The following is a 23072-nucleotide window of genomic DNA, read 5'->3' as shown; positions in this document are numbered from 1 at the left end:
GATCAGACTGAAGTGGAGGATCAGTGCCATCTGTTATTTATCTTCCCCTTATAGGAGAATACCTTGCTGACCTTAAGGCTGAGTTCACACGATGCATTTTTCATGCGTTTCCGCGGCGTTTTTGCAGTTGCGGAAACGCATGAAAAACGCATGATAGAAGGGCAGCAATGTTCCCCAATTGAAATCCGCATGTGCTGTGCCCATGATGCGGATTTTTCCGCAGCGTAAACGCTGCGCTCAAAAATCCGCAGCATGTCAATTAATTTTGCGGAAATGCTGCTCTTTTGCCGCCATTGACTTGCATTAGACCGCATGGAATCCGTATCACTGTATATGTTGATGCGCTTTTCATGCGGTCTAATGTGCGGATGGTACCCGAGTGTGGATGAGAGGACTCTCATCCAGACCCAGGTACCATTAAAAAAAAAAGAATAAAATAAAAAATATATACATACTCACCTTCTGACGGCAGGGGCTGCGCTCCTGCTTGGTTCCCCGCACTTCGCGGTTGAATGAAGAAGGACCTTCGCTGACGTCAGAGTCATGTGACGGGTCACGTGACGCTGATGTCGGCAAGTCCTTCAGTCTTCACTGCCGGTAGCCGGGACCGAGTGAAGCAAGACACCGGGGGCCATCAGAGGGTAAAGTATATATTTATTTTTTATTTTTTGACATTCACACACTATATAAATCCATGCCGGCTGCATGGATTTATATAGTGTGAAGTTGACAAGCACTTTCCAAGTGATGCTAAAATCGCTTGGGAAGCGCTTGTCAACCCGCATGCGGAAATGCATGTGAAGACCGCTTCACATCCGCATGTCCCTGGCAGGAAACCGCATGTACAATTCGCATGCGTTTTTTCCTGCCAGGGAGATGCAGAAATGCTCAGGAAAAAATCCTGAGCATTTCTGCCTCGTGTGCACATACCCTAAGGAGAATTTCTGTCATCTCCTGATATATTCCTTGTTCCCCCGCTGTTGAGGAACTATTTTTTTCCAGCTCAAGAAACACTTAACAAGAGGTGCTGGCAGAGGGATCTACAGCCATAAAGAAGTTCTGCAGCTAGCTGACGTCTGCACTGGTGATGTCAGCAGAGGTCTTTATGGAACAGCTCCTGCAGCAACTTCCATAGAAAATAGACCTTAGAGTCTGCACCATACACAAGCCACACAGACCCGGATCTCAGCTCTCTGTACATATATCATCAGTGTAGCACTTCAGCACACAAGCAGGAGAGCACAGTAATTTTAACTAAGTGCAGGGTGAGCTCAAACAGCTTCCCAGGGAGCAGACTCTGCAATTAACTCCCTCAGTGCTGGCCAAAAGCACAGGTAACATTGAAGACCACAAGTGCTGGATCCTGCAGACAGGCTTAGTTTCAGTTGGGTCAAGCAGCTGATCCCTCGTCCAGATTAGATTGACTCTACTAGCAAGTGAGCAGAGGGGCCTCCTTCGTGCCCAAGCTACGCAGACAGAAGAGACCATCGGACACCCCAACATTTCCTTTATTATATTAATGGTGGTAACTTAGCCTCTTACAGGTCTGCTTCACTAGTGTTTTATAGCTACTGTCAAATCTCTGGACAACAATACTAACTATTGATCCAGGTACTGAATTTGACTTGCACTTTTATGTTTATGTGTATTATCTGCTGATTGTATATCCTACTTCTACTACTACTACTTGTATAAGTGCCGTTCCTCTTCTTTACATTGTTACTGAAATAACTATTATTGTAAAGTAAACTGTACTGTTAAGTACCTATTACTGCTACTGAGAGCTCTGCCACCTCTACACAGCCAAGACACCCAGCGCAAACCCAAAACCTCACATATATAAGCTACGACAATTACAAACCCTCCCAAATGCTGTCCACCTTCACCTCTCCTTCCTCCCCTCCTCCCCACACAACAAAATCTTACATATTACAACCTAGCCATCATCTAACGCTACTTCCTTGTAATAAGCTACTCAATATTACACACATATTTCTATAACTAGACATAACGTACTCTTGATCACCTTCTAAATCATTCAACTGTTTCTCACTGCTTCCGGTCCAAGATCTGAAACTCCAAATATCGAGCCCGATTATAGAGATCTCCCTAACACTAACACTAATCCAAATAAAATGCCTCCAAAAACAAAATCCAATCTTAATAATAAACCAGCTAATAACGACCAAACAACCGATTCAGGTAAAGATCAACAAAAACTCAAATCAACCTCTTCGGTTCAAACTACCACTGACCTAAAACCTGAAGGCAATATAGAGACTTCTTTCACAAACTCTTCTCTGCTTTCAAGCAGTCTCTAAAGGAAGATCTCACAGAACAGTTTGATGACATGCGATACTCACTAGCGACAGTTGTCTCCAGAACAGAAAACAATAAGAGAGCAGTACTTGACCTGAAGAAGGAAAGTAAAGAATTCAAAAAAGGACAAGACCAGATGAGAGAAGAAATAAAGTTTCTGAAAGATAAACTAGCGGATAGAGACGATCGAGACCGCCGCAACAGCCTCAAATTTAGAGGAATTACGGAAAAGGTCAAAAACCCCAAACTCATGTCCTTCGTGAAAGACCTGATTAAAACAACAATTCCCACCTTATCGGATATCCAATATTCATTAGAAAGAGCACATAGACTACCCAAACCATCCCATCTACCCAATGATATCCCTAGAGATGTCATAGTAAAATTTTCATTTTATCAGATGAGGGACCAGATCACCAACTTCTTAAGGATCAATAAAACATTGCCCTCTCCATTCGAGAAAATTTAAGTCTTCACAGACATATCAAAAGAGACTATGATTAGACGCAAGGCACTGAAACTGATCACTGATATCCTCCAAGAGAAAAAAATTCCGTACAGATGGGGACGACCAACCACTAATGTCATCTTCTCCTTTAAACAAAAGATGATTACAATTGACGAGACAGCAGCGGGATTAAAAACTCTTAAGGATCTCCATATATCCAATACATGAAGCTTCATTTGACACCTAAGCACTTAACCAATTTCTCTCTAACTAAGGTCAAGCCTAGGCACAAAGGCTAAAACTTTAGTCTCCTCAGAAGTTTTACATTTGCTTTGACCCTTCCGCTCTACCAACTCTTTAGTGACCTACGAGTCCCTTAAAATTTACGGGTGCCTCTGAACCCGGTTGTTCATTCACCTTTCATTTACCGTTAACCCCTCTTGAAAATGGAAGTCACAGAATTACTATCTCAAAATGTTATCCCTATGCACTCTATCTAACCAAAAATTCCACATTGCTACCCAAGCACCTGACTCAGACTATGGCTAACAAATTCTTATCCTACAAGGTTAACGGTCTAAATTCACCTCAGAAACGATTCCTAATATGGAAAGAACTTACAAAATTAACTATTGACATTGCAGGCATACAGGAAACTAAGTTTTCAATTGATAATCCACCTAAATTCATGAACAAAAACTACCCAAATATTTTTTTATCTTCTAATAAAAAGAAAAGGGCAGGGGTAGCTATCATTGTCAAAGACACTGTTAAATTTGAAAAAAATCAACTTAATTAAAGATGAAGATGGCCGCTTTCTAATTCTCATCTGCAAAATAAATTATACATGCTACACCCTAGTCAACGTGTATGCCCCTAACTAGGGACAAATTACTTTCCTTAAAAGACTAATCAAAATTATACATGAATCACAAAAAGGACTGTTACTCATATTCAGAGACTTTAATGCAGTACCTAACCCTTCCTTGGATTCTTCCAACAAATCTAGGAATTTAAACACGTCACTCGATCCCTGGTTAAATAGAGAGGAACTTTTTGACGCCTTTCGCTGCATTAATTCTTCCTCAATTGAGTACACCCACTACTCTGATACCCATAAATCATTTGCCCGAATTGACCTACTCTTAACTGATATCCGTACACTTCAAAACATTAAATCTGTTAATATCCTTTCCAGATCGTGGTCTGACCACTCGCCGATCATTTTCAAAGTCACCCATGGCCCCACCCACTCTGTAAAAAAGCTCTGGCGAGCAAACTCTTACCTATTCCACCACCCACAATATAGAGAAGCAATACAAAATTCTATAAATCTTTATTTTCAGGAGAACAATTTAGAAAACATCGCAATTTCAACCCTCTGGGCCGCTCATAAAGCGGTAATAAGAGGCCACCTAATTCAACTCAACTCTAGACTAAAACGCGACAACATTAAAAATTCTGAAAACATTATTAAAAAAAATCAAAAACTTAGAGATCCAACTAGAAATGTCCGCTAATGATAAAACTCACACAGAAATCCTTCAACTGCGAGTTCAACTAAAGAATCTGCTAACATCATATGACAAATACATCTGTACTATCAAAAGCAATTTCCACAACTGCATGGACAAACCATCTAAACTCTTTGCCAAAAAAATTAAGATTCATAGACACAAAACTAGAATCCTCAAAATCAAAGATAAGCAAAACTCAATACATAAAAACCTGAAAGACATCTCGAACGTTTTTGCCAGTTTCTATAGAAATCTCTATAATCTGAAAGAAGACCCAACAGAAATCTCTCCCTCAAAGTCTGACATAGACAAATTCCTAGATTCTATCTATTAAGGGGAGCGGTTGCAGACAACTTTATTTAATGGAACGCAACCGACCCCGGGGTCCGCGATGCAGCCTAGAGGACTGCTGCCGAACACTTCCCGGGTGGAAAGGCAAACGACAACTAAAAGATAAACCCTTCCATGTTAACTACACACCGGACAGGGTATAGCGGTACGCTCTATCTCCGTTTACTGCACGGAGGAGAGAGCGACCGGCGACGCACCTAACAAATATCTTAGCCCTTCGAGGTTAAACCACACAGAAGGGTAAGACGGTAAGCACAATCTCCTAGAACCGCAGGGAGACGTGCGTCCGTGGGAACAGCAGTAGCCCTGTCTTTGATACAGGCGCTACGCTATGGGGATTGGCGCTAAAGCGTTTCACACAATATCCAAGAACCGCAGGGAGACGTGTGACCGGACTATGAGCAGTAGCCCTGTCTTCGGTACAGGCGCTACGCTATAGGAGACGGCGCTAGCGTGCGGGTGATTCCCGCCGGGTAATCGAGCACTCAGCCAGCGTGCTACCGGACTGAGCAAACCCGCTCTATTTAGCTCACAGGCGGCTCGGGGTGTAAGGCGAACCCCCTGGTTAGAGCCAGTCAGCGAGGCGAAGCTACCTGCCTACTAAAGCTATGTCTCTTAGAGCCCGGCCTGCCTAGCTAAAGCTATGGCTCTTTGAGCCCGGCCTGCCTAACTAAAGCTATGGCTCTTTGAGCCCGGCCTGCCTAACTAAAGCTATGGCTCTTTGAGCCCAGAGTAAGTGTGCACACCACAAACAGCTAGCTCAAATGATCTGAGCGCGCCGCCATGTTTGTGGGCGGGCCTTTTAAAGACTAAGCCCTGCCCAGCGACGCGCTATTGGTGACGTTACCCGTGGACCAATCAGGGAGTGCCAGGTCACCGAGTCAGGTGGGTGCCAACCCACCAATCATGATCCGCCAGGTCACGGACATGCTCAGTGCGGCGAATCCTGGACTTAGACTCCACGAGCCCTGTCTCCCTCTGCAGCCTATGCTTAACACTGCTAGGCACAAATGCCTGTGAGACAATCTGCAGGGCTCGTGGAACAGCTAGGCGTTGGGGCTGACAACAATGCTGAGCAGCATCACCCCTGGCTGGCCTGGAATGGGAGACCACAGAAGGTCTTGGACCCATTTCGCCTAACACTATCCAACTCCCCTCTCTTTGAAACGAAGACTTGAACTTCTCAAATTCCCCCTTTACTGAAACAGAAATTTTGGCGACAATCAATTCATTAGCTAAATGCAAATCTCTCCGCCCAGACGGCCTACAGAACGAATATTATCTAAACTTTAAAAACTCTCTTGCTCCCTTCCTTACTAAACTTATCAACTCCTCCACTACATGCCAAGACGCCTTCCCAGCAGAAATGCAGGAGGCAATAATCACAGTGATATCCAAAAACAAGGGTGACACCGAGAATGTCAGCAACTACCGCCCTATCTCACTTCTAAATACAGATCTAAAAATCATCGCCAAAACTATTACCTCAAGACTTCAAAAAATCTCCCCTAGGCTTCTTCAAAAAGATCAAGTGGGATTTATCCCTGGAAGGGGAACGTCTGATGCTACTAGACGTGCCATTAATCTGCTATCCTATATTGAAAAAAATAAAACTCCCGCCCTGGTGGTCGCTGTCGATGCAGAAAAAGCGTTCGACAGAGTCCACTGGGGCTTCCTCTTTCAAACTCTAAAAAAAATTGGATTTGAGGGAAACATCTTAAATGCTATCACATCTCTCTATTCTTGCCCCTCAGCAAAAATTCTGACCAACAATGTTCTGTCAGATGGAATTGCACTTACCAATGGCACGAGGCAAGGTTGTCCCCTTTCTCCCACCCTTTTCAATCTCTATATAGAACCTCTGGCTGAGAAAATTCGAGCAAATCCCCTAATAAGTGGTATCCAGATACATCAGAGACAATACAAAATTTCATTGCTCGCAGATTATATTCTTATAACTCTTTCAAACCCACTTAACTCAATTAGAAATCTACTAGACACAATTAAACACTTCTCCAAAATTTCAAATTACAAAATAAATTTGACTAAAACCCAAGTCCTCCACCTAAACCTTGATCCACAAATCTTGGAAACTCTTAAAATGGAGTTTGAACTGTCCTGGGAAAATAATAATTTCAGCTATCTTGGAATAAAACTCACCAAACCATTAACGTCAATCATAGACACAAATTTAAATGATATTTACAAAACCATACAGATCGACATTATGCATATAGCTAAACTAGAAGACTCCTGGCTTGGCAAAATTAATGCCTACAAAATGAGCCTTTTACCAAAACTCTTATACATCTTTAGATCTATCCCTTTATTAATCCCAAAGAAGTGGCTACAAAAATTTCATACACAGCTAGTCACCTTTACCTGGGCTAAAAAGAAACCTAGGGTAGCTAGGTCTGTCCTAGAAAAGAACAAAAAAAGAGGTGGACTCGCCTTGCCCAACTTAACTGCACACTACCACGCTACCTTAGTCAAACTTAGCCAGAATTGGTGGACAGAAAAAGAAAAGGCGACCTGGATAGCCCTAGAAGAACCTTTGAAACCCAGTGGCAGACTTAGCCTAATCACCCTTTCCTACTTATGCGACAAAACTAAGAGACTTCCAGAAGAAATCACAGTTAAATCTGCAATTCTCTTTTGGAGATTACTACTAAAACTATCTCACAAAAGCTACCCCACGGTTTCTCCAACCTGGATAGTTGTAGATATTCTTGAACTGTTATCCTCAAGAATCAAACTAGATTCATGGAAGAAGTTAGGCATTAAATTTATCTCACATATAATGAATGACAAGAAACAACTCATACCTTTTCAATCTCTTAGAGATAAATTCAAACTCAACATTCTAGAAGAAAAGACATGGAAGAAGATTCAAAACATCCTCAACTCTCACAACCTAAACTTTTTTCTCCCTCAAAATCTAGCTCAGATGTTCAAATACCCACAAACTCCCCTTTTCTGGAAAACTGGTCACATATATCAGAACTTCAACCAAGACACTCACTTTCCACATACAACAAATATAGAAGCATGGAAAAAAGAATTAAGTATAGAAATTACAACCGATCTTCTGCACAAAGTCTTCGAATCTATCTATACTGACATTCCCTGCTCATCCCTTGTAGAAACCCACTACAAGATCTGCACAAGCTGGTATTTTACTCCGCTTAAACTTCATAAAATTCAGAACACTAACACCCCCCTTTGCTGGAGGAATTGTAATGCTACTGGCAGTCTGACTCACTGTCAGGACTGCAAATATTTTTAATTACATTTTGGCCCTTTTTGCCCTCTTTCAAGATGGTGTCTTTTGTCTCATGTGCCCCTTGTATTCCTGCTTTATAACTCCACCCCAGCCTCTAATCAGTGCTAGAGTATTCTGCCTGTGATCTGCTCCAGGTGGTTTCCTAGTTTCCTTCTCTGCCCTGCAGACTAGTTTGGATCTTCTGTTACCTGCTCTCAGAGACTCTGCTGCATTCAGTTGTTACCAGTATTCCTCCTTCTCCTGGCTGCTCCTGCTGCTACCTCTGAGCCTCAGTCTTCACCTGCATTCTGATAACAAGTAAGCTGGTTTCTGCTCTGACTCACCTGCTTTAGATAGCTGCAGAGCACGGGACTGTGCTGCACTATCAGGGACTTCCTACCCAGGCCTCCCTGGATTATCTAAATATTGTCTGAACTTCCTTGCATGTACTTGATAAGGACTTCCTTGTTTTCTAGCATCCTCTAGTGTGGATTGTGCTTTACAGATTGCTTTGCTGATTACATTTAGAGCACGAGACTGTGCTGCATTATCTGTGACTTCCTACTCCTACCCAGGCCTCCCTGGATTATATAATATATATTGTTTGGACTTGATAAAGACTTCCTTGTTTTCTAGCATCCTCTAGTGTGAACAGTGCTTTACAAACTGTTCTGCTAATTGCATTTTCCCCTGAGTGTTTATGGACTTTGTGTTTTCGTCTGCACTTGTTTGAAACACCGTGTGTTTATAATATACACTTTGACACCTATAAGTTGTGTTCTGTTGTATCTTTGTTCCACGCAAAAAGACTCCTGTGGTATCCATTATAATTATTACACTCACATCTTTTGGCGCTGTAAAGCTCTCAAATCATACTGGTCTGGAATTGAATCCTTAATTAACAACATCACAGGTTTAAACATACATCTTTCACCAGAACTGGTGCTCCTCCTTTTGGGCCTTGAAACCCTCCCATGCAGATACAGACCTATCATCACTCATATACTCCTTACAGAAAAAAGCAATATTGCCGCCCTTTGGAAAGACCCTCTTCCCCCAACTGTGGAAAAAACTATAGAAAAATTAGCATGCCACAACACGTATGAATATACATACACCCTTAGAAACAATCTTTTAAAAAAATACTTCAGAAAATGGGAGGATTGGAACTCTATTATGATTCCAAAACATTCACCGTAGAGACCTTAGCGTTGTTTAAGACTATATTAGTTTTCTCAATCTAACTCGACTCATCATCCTCATTCATCTAATTGTATCTAACTTACAGGATAGTCATAGCGGGCATATCATGTCTTAATATCACCATCCGATTTTCCCTTCCCCCTTGTTTTCCTGAAACATTTCTGTGTACTTCCAAATATGTAAATAGTTATCTTTGTATACCTTGACAACTTATGTTATGAACGAATCAACCAAGTTACCCGTTTATAAAATGCACCTATAAGATATAGCTTACGTATCTAAAGCTATGAATCATATCACCAACCAAATAATTTCAGGTTTACGACGGTATTCACCTTGTTTACTTGTGTACCTCTATTTCACTGTATATGTACTGTTTGTATGAAATCTATATTTTTTTTTTTTCATTCTACTTGAAAATTTAATAAAAAAATATATGAATATAAATTCTTAGTGTGGTTTTTCCTAAAATTGGTCAGCCGTTATATCCTATAACTGTATAGCAGACCCTCTGCTTGCTAATGGAAACATGTCATACTTGTTACTGTGGCCCTGCTCTATGTGTCTCTAAATTCTTAGTGGGTTTTTTCTTAAAATTGGTCAGCCATGGGACTCACATCATACCCTATAACTGTATAGCAGACCCTCTCCTTTCTAATGGGAACATGTCGTACTTGTTACTGTGGCCCTGCTCTATGTGTATTTAAATTCTTAGTGGGGTTTTTCCCAAATTTTGGCAGCCCCTGCAGTCACAGCATGGGCATTACCACTATAGGAGACCCGCTACTTTATAATAGGAACATTTTTTTTACTGAGACCCTCCTCTAAGTCTCTTAAAAGGGGTATTGGGTTGCGTCCAAATTTTTGGCAGCCCTTGTAGTCACTGCATACGCAATAACAGGAGACCCACTTGTTAATAATGGGAACAACAAAGCATAGCCGGCTGATGGCTCTCTAACAATACAAGGGCCGACTGCTGGCCTTTTAAGAATAGTAATAGTCTGATGGCCCTATATAAATAGGCTTTATGACTTTCAGAGTCCCTCCATCATAAATGAAACAGGATGTGTCTGATGATGTGACACACACCACATTGCCAGATAAGGTTGTAAAATGTTAAAATGACATTTCCCAGTGAATGCATTTGCCTTAAAAAATAACATGTAAAAAAAAAAAAACATTGGGATCTTTCTTTAGTATAAAAAATTTAACCTCAATGTTATCACATTGTTCAGCTCCTGCACCTTCTCATCCATCTCCGAAATGACCACATCAGTCACAAGCTGACAGCACTGCTGCACTGCCTTGGTCAAGCGGCAACAGGCTGTGCTGAAGATAACATGCTTAATGCTTAGGTGACAAACCGCCCAGCGCTGCAGAGTTGTTGAAAGCTGTAATGCAGCAGCCTGATCTGTGGCTTTCACCTCTGAACATACAGCCAGGCATGGTCGTGTGTGACAATGGGCGGAACCTGGTGACGGAGAAATGACAGCCGGAGTAGATACGGTTTCCCTCTATGCCAGTCCTTTCATCGAGCTAAAGAATATGGCTGTGGTGAAATACAAATCCAACTGAGAAGATGTTTCAGATTGAAAAACATTGTGCCAACAAGAGGATTTGATTCTGAGGGCTCATCTTTCTTCCCCGCTCAAGAGCCGCATAGCAGCTGCAAAGTTAGCACTATCATGAACTCTCCCGAGGTAGAAGCCAGGGCACATTAGAGGATTCTCTGGTGGGACCGTCCAACCCTGCCGAGAAGCAGTCCTGGCTAAGAAAAGTATGTGGGAAGGTTCCCGGACACTCTATGGCTGCTTTTTTACTGAGGAGGAAACACACGCAAACAAGGGGAGAACATACAAAGTCCTTGCAGATGTTGTCCTTGCTGGGATTTGAACCCAGGATCCCAGCGCTGCAAGGCTTCAGTGCTAACCACTGATCCAATGTGCTGGCCTTCACCCTCTAATATCTAAGAGGCTGGAGAAACTTGCACCTACTGCCACTCTATCTTCAGCTCCTTTGTGAGAAAATAATGTATTTGGGCAGCCACTCAGTCTACCAAATAAAATTCCTGAGAAGGAAATTGGGGATGGCTTCGCTACTGGTACTGGGGGCAGTGCTAATACCATGGCGTCGTACCATAGTTTACTGGAAATATTCCAGGCTGGTAGGAGGCAAGCAAATTCCCACAGAAAAGTACCAGCATTAATGTTCAGGGACCCACGCTTGTAGAAGGCAGAGACAACACCGGGAGAAATAGTGACGGCTGGGGACTGAGCATGGACACGAGGCATGAGGCATTAGGTTGTGAAAAGCTTCCGCCTCCACGAGCCTAAAAGGCCACATTTCAAGTGCAAGCAGCTGCCCAGAAATCTGGCAGTTTAGTATTGTGGCCTGTGGGTGGGTGGGAGGCTAGCTGCATACTTGCGCTTGCATTCCAAGTAACAGAAAACTAAGCAGATGGTGGCCTCTATCATCATCATGGCCTCACCTCGGCACTATGAACTCTCCTGAAGGAGAAGCCAAGGCCCCTTCTCCAGTGGGCCCGTCTAATCCTGCCGAAAAGCAGCCCTGGCTAAGAAAAGTGTGGGGGAAGGTTCCCGGACACTCTATAGCTGCTTTTTTAATGTGGATCAGACGTGCTTATGCATGTTATTTCTCAAACCGCATTGCAGATCAGGCCATTGCCCAACTCTGTAGTCATGAAATTAAATGCACAAAGAAAGATGTTTGTGTGTCAAAGCACCACCGACATGTGCAAGTTAATGTTGGACGGGCTGCAATTGCTTTTGCAACAAGCTGCATTAGAGGACTTCCTGGTAGAAATGACACCCAGAGTAGATACGGTTTCCCTCTATGCCAGTCCTTTCACCGAGCTAAATACAACTCTCAGCAAAAAAAGCTGTGGACTGGCTCCGTACCATCCCTGGCCACATTCACCTGTCCACCTGTTTGTGTTTTAGGCGGTCCTTCCCAGAAAGTGCACTGGGAAGGGCACGGGTAATTTTGTGGGACCCGTGCTTGTGGAAGGCGGAGACGATACCGGGAGAAATAGTGGCGGCTGGGGACAGAGTATGGACACCCTGCCACTACCGACATGACGCTATGAAAAGCTTCCTCCTCCACGAGCCTAAAAGGCCACATTTCAAGTGCAAGCAGCTGTCAAAAATTTGGCAGTATAGTATTGCAGCCTGTGGGTGGTTGGGTGGCTGGCTGGCTGCATACTTGTGCTTGCTTTCCAAGGAATGGGGTAGGGACAACTGAACGCTGCACTGGGATAAGGACGTGGACGGTGATTGTTGCAAGTCTGCAATGACAGGTGCATGGCGGGGGGCATCTTCGCATGCGCCAAGGATGATTTATGATGGGCACACTTTTAGGCAGTGACCTGGCAGTCAGAAATGCTTCCAGAGGTCTTCCCCATGCTGTTCCCATGTCTTTTCAGCACTGTATGCATGTGTCTGATGATATGTCACACACCACATGGCCAGATAAGGTTGTAAAATGTTAAAATGACATTTCCCAGTGAATGCATTTGTCTTGGTTGAAAGCAATGCAAAAGTGCAAAAACGCATCAAAAACGCTACGTGTGAACATAGCCCAAGGTGTGGAGGAGTGTTTTTGGTTTTTGGTTATTTATTTTGCCTTATATACAAGTCATTACCCTGGAAAGGATGTTCCTTAACATATTTCCCAGGAAAATCCATTTTGGTTTAGTTTTTGTATGTTTTATTGTGAGTCCATAAAAGTGGCGTAATACTCTGACAACGTTGTTGACAGCAGTGACCTGGGAGTCAGAAATGCTTCCAGGGGTCTTCCCCACGCTGTTCCCATGTCATTTGAGCACTGTTCCCGTCGATTTGGGCAATTTTTAGTCCCTCTGCAGATCGCCGGGGGGAGCCGCCTGAAAAATACTCGAGTTTCCCATAGACGTACATTGGGCTCGTTGCTCGGGTCGAGCACCCAAGTATTCCAATTTGCTCGACCCGAGCATTTTAGTGCTTGCTCATCACTGGTAAAGGCTAAGCAAACAGCTGTGAGCTGGGAACCTTTAGGGTTATTGGCCTGTTCCAAGAATATTAACATCAGCCCCAAGCCGCCGGCCTTCCATCTGCTGATTATGAAAATTCTGAGGGATCTCACACCTATTTTTTCCTTTTTATTAACAAGTGCAGTGAAATTGGACATGTGCATGGCTCCATTTGTCCGAGTGCAATCCAATGTTTTGGCGGATCACACTCAGACTGAAAATGCGACTGTCTGCACCTGCCCTTAAAAAGAGGGAGAAATACATACTGTCAAAGATCACAGCCAGGGTGGGTTACGCTGAACCCACATTGCTGTTTTCTTTTTATCAGGAACGTCTCTCTGCTGCCCCGCATGAACCAGACGATTAAGTGATTGACCAATGATTAATGGAGGAGGCCGCAGGCTGTTTCCAAATAGGCTGGTTATGGGGAAACTAACAGTGAGTATATGGTATATGCACCTCTGATTCCAACGCTTGGAATATATATATATCCCAGAATGGTCACTGCTAACTCCACACTAACCAAAGAACTACTCGCTGCCACCATCTATTGTTTATACAGGCCAATTGGATGCCTGGTTTCACGTATCATATGGCTTTCAGGAGTGTGGTTTACAGAACAAGATTAACAGAACTATTGCATTTTATATTTAATCCAGAACGATAGGTAGTGTTTATATATATATACAATAGATTTTACAAAGGGAACAAAACAATATAGCATATATCATTACATAAAATAAAATGGATTAACAGAGAAACTTACTACTCTGGTCACAGAGATGGCTCAGCTTAGCAGATGGAAGCAATCTGATTGAAAACGTCTGGTTAACGTAGATTAAGCATACACTGATATGTATCTTCCTTAGCATTGAACACAGATCATAATACGCTTTGTCCTTTTATCAGCACCTAAGTTACACCTACACACTTCCCCTTAATGACTCATAAGAGGGCTGGTCATGGGATGTGGCTTCAGCTTCAGAAAATTATGATAGTCTCAACATTCACAACAGCTTCACTCCTGATGATCCCAATAGTTTGACATCGACATCATATTTTTTATCAGAATTTTACCTTTTCATAGATAGGAAACATGGTAAGCGATCTTGTCATTATTCATTTGGGGCTTATGGGCATGTGTCACAGTTATTAAAAAATATGCATATTTTTCCCCAATTAGTCCTGAAGTTGAAAACTTATGTCCCATCAATATCGGATCTATACAAACCCCAATATTCATAACTTTCCACCTGTGCCCCAGTGTCTAGCTGCAGATGTCCCATTTCCTCTGAAGGGGACAAAAGTTCCCTCTAACAGTATTAAATTTCCTGCTTCTCTTACTCTCCAGTCTATAAATCTCAGTATTCCTCACAATAGATATTCTGCTTGGCATTGCAGGGGTCCTCTGGGAGGAAGTTTTAATTAGTTTTGTCACTTCTTAGCTATACGTAATTTCCTCTCTTCCCATATGTCAACTGTGTATTTCTAGTATTTCTACTTCAAGTGTAAGTTCTTGTCCTTCTAGAGAGATTCTGTGTGAGAGGAGAGGGGAGAATGCTCCCTCTTGGATATGTGTTAAGGATTTTAATGTTTTCTATGACACATACCCCAAATGAAATCTCTCTGGTAATGCCAACTTGAAGTTAAAAAAATTAGCTGCTTAGGACCAAATAGTTTGAAGGCACCGGAGGCGAAATTAATAAAAAAAAAGTGGGGTTTTTGCATCATGTGTCCAATTCAACATGAAAATTTTGTTGAAAGGTTCTTTTTAAATCAAATTCACAAGATTAGTGTTAACTCCAATCTCAGATATCATCTGGATGTACCTGAGCCATCTATTGGACATAGCTGTACATCCTATTTACATTCAGACACCACTGAAATCGATGTACAGTTATTTCTATTTACTGAAAGGTTAAAGAGGCAACATCAATTTTGTTAAAAAATCTTTTGACAATAATCTGATCTCAGGCTTCTCTTCTACTTGGATTCCTGACAATCTGTTATAGTTTGTAAAGATGAATTCACATGTGGTGGTTTTGCTGCAAATTTTATATATGAATATACACAAGTAAAATCTGAAGCAGATAACACCCCACAGGCACTGCATGAGTGCATTTTTGGGTGAAATGGTGGAAGAGGATGGGGAAAGGCCTATCGACTAAATGTCTTTTTCGCTACAGTATTCAGACAAGGAAATCTCATGACAGATTGTATGATTGACGATACCATAAATTCTTTATTAAATCTCACCTGCTTAACCTAGCAGGAAGTATAAAATCAGTAAGATAGACAAATCACAGGGCCCAGATGGGATACAGTACTGCAGGAATTAAGTACCATGAAAGATAGACCATTATTTTTAATAGTCAAAGATTCAATAATAACAGTGTCTGTACCAAAGAACTGGCTAATAGCAAATGTGGTGCCAATATTCAAAAAAGGGACAAAACATGAGTCTGGAAATTTAACCTCTCAAGTGGGTAAAATCTTTGAGAGTTTTGAAAGAGATGATATACTGCAGAATCTCTATATGAATAACCTCATGACCAACATGTCATGTCATGTCATGTCAAACTAATTGGATCAGCTTCTATGAGAAGGTAAGTTCCAGACTGGTTCAGGATGTTGTCTATATGGACTTTCCAATGGTGTTTAACCCCTTTACCCCCGAAGGTGGCCCAGTCACCGGGCCGATTTTTACAGTTCTGACCACTGTCACTTTATGAGGTAATAACTCTGGAATGCATAAACGGATCCCATTGATTCTGTGATTGTTTTTTAGTGACATATTGTACTTCATGATATGGCTTGCGTTTATTTGTGAAAAAAATGGAAATTTTGCAAAAATGTTTAAAATTTCGCAATTTTCAAAATTTTAATTTTTATACCCTTAAATCAGAGAGATGTCACACAAAAATAGTTAATAAATACCATTTCCCACATGTCTACTTTACATCAGCACAATTTTGGAAGCATTTTTTTTTTTTATTAGGAAGTTATAAGGGTTAGAAGTTGACCAGCGATTTCTAATTTTTCCAACAAAATTTACAAAACCATATTTTAGGGACCACATCACATTTGAAGTGAATTTGAGGGGCCTTTATGACAGAAAATACCCAAAAGAGACACCATTCTAAAAACTGGACCCCACAAGGTGCTCAAAACCACCTTCAAGAAGTTTATTAACCTTTCAGGTTCTTCACAGGAATTTTTGGAATGTGGAAGAAAACAATGAATATTTAACTTTTTTTTTCTCAGAAATGATCATTTAGACCCATTTTTTTTATTTTTGCAAGGGTAACAGGAAAAAATACACCGTAAAATTTGTTGTGCAATTTCTTCTGAGCATGCCGATACTCCATATATGGGGGAAAACACTATTTGGGCACACGGTAGGGCTCGCAAGGGAAGGAGCACCATTTGACTTTTTGAATGAAAAATTTGCTTGAATAATTAGCGGACACCGTGTCGTGTTTGGGGAGCCCCTGATGTGACTTAACAGTGGACACCATTTGGGAAACTAGACCCCTCAAGGAACTTCTCTAGATGTGTGGTGAGCACCCTGAACCCCCAGGTGCTTCACAGAAGTATATAATGTAGAGCCATGAAAATAAAAAAATCTAACTTTTTCCACAAAAATGATATTTAGCCCCAATTTTTTTATTTTCACAAGGGTAAGAGGAGAAAATGGACCACAAAAACTGTTGTGCAATTTCTCCTGAGTATGCCCATACCCCATATGTGGGGAAAATACACTGTTTGGGCACACCGCAGGGTTCAGAAAGGAAGGAGCTGTGTGTGACTTTTTGAACGTAAAATTGGCTGGAATAGTGAGCCAACGCCATGTCGTGTTTGGAGAGTCCCTGATGCACCTAAATAGTGGACACCCCCATAAGTGACCCCATTTTGGAAACTAGACCCCTTAAGGATTTTATCAAGGGGTATAGTGAAGATTTTGAACCCAGAAGTACGACACAGATTTTGATAACATTAGGTCATCATATTGAATAAGTTGTCATTAGTCTTGAACGCAAGTGCTTGCTAGTGTTGAGGGCAAATGCTTGCTACTTGAGCTTGCATCGGGTGCTAGAGTATCCACCATGTACTGCGGGTGCTCGTGTGACATACTCGATTCCCATCCCACATGTTTTACGGTTGTTAAACATCCCAAAAAAATGTTGGGATTGCTAGTGCATGGCAGGCAATCCCCGCAAGGTTTTTTTATCTGTAAAACAGCCGTGAAACATATGGGGCGGAGACTCGAGCACGTCACTCGAGCACCCGCGATACTCGGTGCATACTCGAGCACCCGATGCAAACTCAAGTAGCGAGCATTTGCCCTCAACACTAGTCGCCATATCGTCATAATTTTTTTTTTTTTACTTTTGAAAAAATCCCAACCCCAACCCTAATACAACCCCAACCCTAGCACAATCCTAACCCTAGCACAACCCTAACTTTAGCACAACCCTAACCCTAGTACAACCTTAACCCTAGCAACAACCCTAACCCTAGTCAAAAAATAGAAAATTGAAAGCTGCACTCACCTTTCTTTAAAATGAGTAGTTCTTTATTTCATACAAATAAAAAATCTGTGGAAAGCAAGGAGTGCAGGGAGGGAGAGATGGACAACAGCCGTTTCGCGCTTGGGATATCGCTTCTGCGGGTCCTGATAGTCAAGAGTGAAACCTCACTTCCTTAAAAACATTGAAACGTCTGACCGATCGTTCAGCCCCAAAGGGCCAGTAGCATTGGTACGTGAAATCCATATAGCTTCTCTTTGTAGAAGCAGTTTATTATAATTACCTCCTTTACTAGTATAAGGCACATGTTCGATACCATAAAATGAGATCTATATGGGGTCTCATGGGCCTAGACGAATATTTGTGTAACTTGGTAAATAAATCGCTAAGTGATATGAAACAAAGGGTAATTATTAATGGAACACACTTGGACTTTGTCACTGTTAACAGTGTCATAACACAGGGGTCAGTATTGAGCCCTCTTCTTTTGAACATATTTATTAATGATCTTGTAGAGGACATACAAAGTAGAATTTCAATATTTGCAGAGGATACTGTAATCTGCAAGGTGATCAACACAGAGGAGGATAATTTTTATTTAATTCATACTCCATAAAAAAATTTCAGTAAATTTGTTTTTAGTTTATCCTTCCACCCCAAAAAAAAACAAATAAAAAGTTTTCATATTCCGCATTCCAGAAAATGGAAGGAAAAGTGGTCAAAAGTCATTATACCCCCAAATGTACCAAAAAGTAAACATCAGTGTCAAAACTCTTTAATAAACATTTTGCTCATATCCAATCCATACAGTATGCTGATAAATTTCTGGTAGAAGCAGATACCACTACTGCCGCATCTTGAGCTGCTGTAAATGGAGAGGTGTGCATGAACAGCTCTCTATGAAAGCTCCAAAAATAGCCAAGATTGTTTGCTCTGCTATTTTAGGAACTCACGTAGAAGTGAATGGAATGTGTCACACATGCAACTTTCATAACAATTTTAGCTAATCAATGGGTAGCATAAATCTTGAGGAATTCCTGATCTGTGAATAAAAGAGATCTCGCGCCCTGGCGGCAAAATGCACACTACAGAGAGTCTGGTACAAAAGTGTCAACCTTTATTAGACTGAAGCAAGTCTTTATATAATTTACAACATCTCATTGTGCTTTGAACTTTGCAACATAGCTGTATGTAGAAATCCAGTTTCCAATTGTCCTCACTTGCAATTAAAGGCATTAACTCTGGTTTATGTTATTATTTCTACTACACAGTCACCTCTTCATCCATGACATTTGGGGCCCATGTTATTGAGGCCTCTTAGATCCTAAACTATACGCATCTCTTATATATGAATATCCCTATAAAAGTGAATTTGAGCGCCACTGCCGAATTGGAAAGCGATTGACATTGATGATATGTCTGCACATACTTGCATGATTGATCCAAAAATGTCCAGCACATCTTCTTAATGTTTAAAAATAATATTGCTTTATTCAAATCCTCATAAAAACATTTGTAGAGATCAAGACAGACAGGGATAACCAATCCCACATGAACATGAAACTTTACGCGTTTCGATCCATGTATGGGTCTTAATCATAATGACTAAAAAATAAGACTCCTGACTTGATATCCTGCTCAGGAGAGGAAATGACATTTGTGAAACAGCTGATGAGTGATTAATATTAGAACACATGCCGGTCAATAAGATGCACCACACATATAAAAAACTACATCTTTTAGGACAAAGTTTTGATCAAAAACAAAAGGAAAAAAAAAACACAAAAAAAAACAAGAACAAAGCTACAGAGCAACATTTTAAAGATGATTTATATATCAAAAAATAGTTTATCAGAAAAAAAATAATAAAAATAACGTTTTCTGGTTCAAACCTAAGGGAGCTCTTGTATTTAAACGAAGAATCCAGCGTGCTTCTTTTTTATGCATTTCATGCACTATGTCCCCTCCTTGGTGTTTCGTATTTATATTTTCAACTGCAATCATTTTTAAATCAAACACATTACCGGAGTGAGGGGAGGTATGTTTCACTACGGTTGCTAGCCTTAGTGAACTGAATCTACAACTTTTCTCCAGCATGTTATATGTTGGGGGGTTAAATCACCATTATGAAGGGAGTGGTTTTGTGTGAATGACATAGAGATGGGAGGGAAGCCATTCACCCTATCTTCACCTTAGGGTGTGGCTGAGCAAGGTTAAATGCTCAGTCACTATTTTTTTTTATCTGTTGTGGTCTGGATAAGAAAGTCTCCAGGCGGCGTGTGTGTGGACGCCAGAGAGCTCCATAGAAGGACTTGTGTTTGGTGGAACTTCATTGTGCTACCCGGAGCATGCGAAACTCCACTCGCCTATGGACTGTTCTATACTTTATCTTTTTGTTTTCCGTTATTCCGGAGAGGACGTGTTTATGTTGTGGAACTCTACTGAGGTTTATGCCATATCCCAATAAACCTCCAGTTGACCCAAGTGTTTCCTGTGTCTGCCTCTGTGAGAGCAGTGCAATTTGCCTCACCACAGGGTATACGCAATGTCTTCAGCTCTTGCTCTCTCTCGCTCTCCTTCACCCTCCTTCTCCTTCAAATTAGGCACAACTTCACGGTGATTAGTAACATTTTGGAATGACAGATTTTCTTAGTAATAAAGCTTTATGAGGTGGTCAGTAAATATTCTATAATCTGATCCTTTTAGATGGTCTTCACTGTGCATGGACAAGCGTTCCAGCTCCTTGGCCATATCCAAAACCATTTGGTCTGAAATTTTTTGCATAGCAAGGGGTTAAATCAGCTGAGGGTTACATTTCTTTTAACTTCAATGCTTATTAGCGATCTACCTGATTCATTATAACTAGTCTCTAATAGGTAGAAGACAAGGGGGATTGGGACAAATCCAGGGCACCAAATACAATTAATAAATAGATATAAAGACACTAATGTACAAAAATATGCAAAATTTTATTAGTCTCAAAGCACACTACATAGGACATTAAAAAACATGATAAAAAACATACACAGGACAAAAAAGGATAAAAATTCACCCAAACAAAAGAAAAATAATCAATAGATATGTCAAAGATGTATTACACAACTGTGCAAGATAAATGTACATCACACCCCTGATGAAGCCATAAGCATTTGGCGTAACGCGTAGGTTATTTATACTTTTTCCTTTTCTCTGTGCATCTTTATTTTCTGGTACTCTCCTTATTCCTATATTGCTTTATACTTAATTTATTTGTGGGCTTGATAGTGGAGCATAGATATTTTCTACTATGCTCTCTTACCAATTGATTTATCTATAACATGCCATATATATTTTAGCGATATTTGGAATTATGTACCATTGTTATTGAAGTACATTTATCTTGCACAGTTGTGTAATACATCTTTGACATATCTATTGATTATTTTTCTTTTGTTTGGGTGAATTTTTTTCCTTCTTTGTCCTGTGTATGTTTTTTATCATGTTTTTTAATGTCCTATGTAGTGTGCTTTGAGACTAATAAAATTTTGCATATTTTTGTACATTAGTGTCTTTATATCTATTTATTAATTGTATTTGGTGCCCTGGATTTTTCCCAATCCCCCTTGTCTTTTTCTTATGCTTGTTTGCATTCATGGGGACATTGGCACAAATACATAATTTATATTTAGTGTGGTGCTAGGTCTGCCCCTTACTTCTTACTAGTCTCTAATAGGTGGCAAAATGTTATTTGGAAGAAAGCAGCAAAAAAAACATTTTGGATAATTCAATTTTAATGCATCCTTTCCTTTGTCTAGCATTAACATATTAAAGATATTTCTTAAAATAATTCTTTTTTTTTAGGTGCTGATATTCAAGCTGTGGATCCAAGTCGTGGATTCACCTCCAGAGAATGGGCAAGATTTACAGGGAGATACGATACAGCCTATCTTATGCAGAAACTCTTGGACAGACCATCTCCAGAACAATTTAGCAATCAATTCCAAATGGAATGGCCTAAAATGAAAGAACTCCTTGCCAAGGCTGCAGAACCAAAAACATGTGCACAGAAGGTTTCAGAATGCATCAAATCAGCATTTACTTTTAATTATTTTACTGAGCCTGAGGAGGATGGTGTGCTTGATCACATGGTTAAAATCACAACCAGCATGAATAGCCCATTTGTTGCTATTAGTTGCAGAACAGTGTGTCCTGATAGCCCCCCATGTGTTGGGAAACGTAGATATTCTGTGCAAGAGATCCTAAGAAAACAGCGAGGTAATGAAATCAGATCTTTAGACAAAAATCGCACAAAGACTCATGAAAAACTTTTCAATAACTCATGTGTTACTGTAATTTCCAAGAAAAAGGAAAGAAGAGCGAGTCTTCAACCGCATTCATCAAGAAAGATGGATGTAAAGTCTACAAGAAGAACAAGTCTTTTACCATTAAATTTACTAAGAAGAAGCAGTGTGAGGCCAGGATTCATAATTCCAAAGGTTCGCGTCACCAAAGCCCCTGCACCAACATATCATCCAGATAAATCAAGGAGACACAGTAATGTCAAAGACAATACTTACCTGCAAATTCCAAAATGGCGTTACAAGGAGGTAAAAGAAGAAAGGAAAAAAGCAGAAGAAGAGGCTCTTAGAAAAATTAAAGAAGCTGAGGAGAAAAAAAAATATAATGTAAAAAAAAGAAGTCTTACTTAATATTTGTATAGTACATTCATCAAACCAAACTTGTAAAAATATAAATAAATTGAAGAATCACAACAAATGAGAGTTTAACTTTCAGGCCCTGAATTTTTTTTAGGGTGAGGAAAGGTTTGAGACATTTTTATTTTTGCATCAAATTCATTGTGCATTTTTGTGTCATTTTTACGCAGATATTTTTCAGTCCTCATTTTTTCTGATTGCTCAACAATGTGGACATGGTTTTCGCTATCCAAATGTTTTTGGCTAATTCATCATTTGCAACTTTTAAAAATGCTGCAGAATTTTTGAACAATATATACTGTACACTGAAGTGTGAAATCTGTCTAATTTTTCTTGCGCAATTGAAAACCAATTTGCGACATTTTACTCAAAAAAGCAAAACTGCAAAAAAAGTTTCAATTTGCACTAAATTCCTCAAACATCCTGCTCCATTTTGATTAATTTGGCGCAAAGTCCATCAGCAAAAATAAACATAGGACAGAAAAATTACTTAAGAAAAGATCAATTGATGAATCAGAGCCAATACATATTTTAAAAAATTTATATAAAATTGGAGTATTATTGACATGGTGACATGGTAAAATATTGGGTTATTTATGTAACCTTTTATTGTAAAGAATAATAAAATATTGAAATGGTGATAAACACTATTGTTATATAGTTATTTTAGTTCTATTTCTTTCCTAGGAAGATTGAATTAACAAAGGGCAGACTTGTGGCTA

General features: G+C 40.4%; 1 protein-coding gene across 1 annotated transcript in view; it reads left to right on the top strand.

Moving 5' to 3' along the window:
• The window catches only part of ANKRD33B (ankyrin repeat domain 33B), a 536215-nt gene extending 513373 nt beyond the window's left edge, over positions 1–22842 (top strand). Inside the window, exon 4 of the mRNA XM_073676928.1 lies at positions 21497–22842. Within this exon, the coding sequence (XP_073533029.1) occupies positions 21497–22344 (848 nt within the window). The 3' untranslated portion in view covers positions 22345–22842. The remainder of the gene's footprint in view (positions 1–21496) is intronic.
• Positions 22843–23072: the final 230 nt, after the last annotated feature.

The sequence above is a fragment of the Phyllobates terribilis genome, unplaced genomic scaffold (assembly GCF_046119375.1).
Source record: "Phyllobates terribilis strain yellow unplaced genomic scaffold, ASM4611937v1 Scaffold_4__5_contigs__length_816908805, whole genome shotgun sequence".
Lineage (NCBI taxonomy): Eukaryota > Metazoa > Chordata > Amphibia > Anura > Dendrobatidae > Phyllobates > Phyllobates terribilis.
Note: the sequence above shows the minus strand (reverse complement) of the source record. Positions and strands in the feature narration are given on the sequence as shown.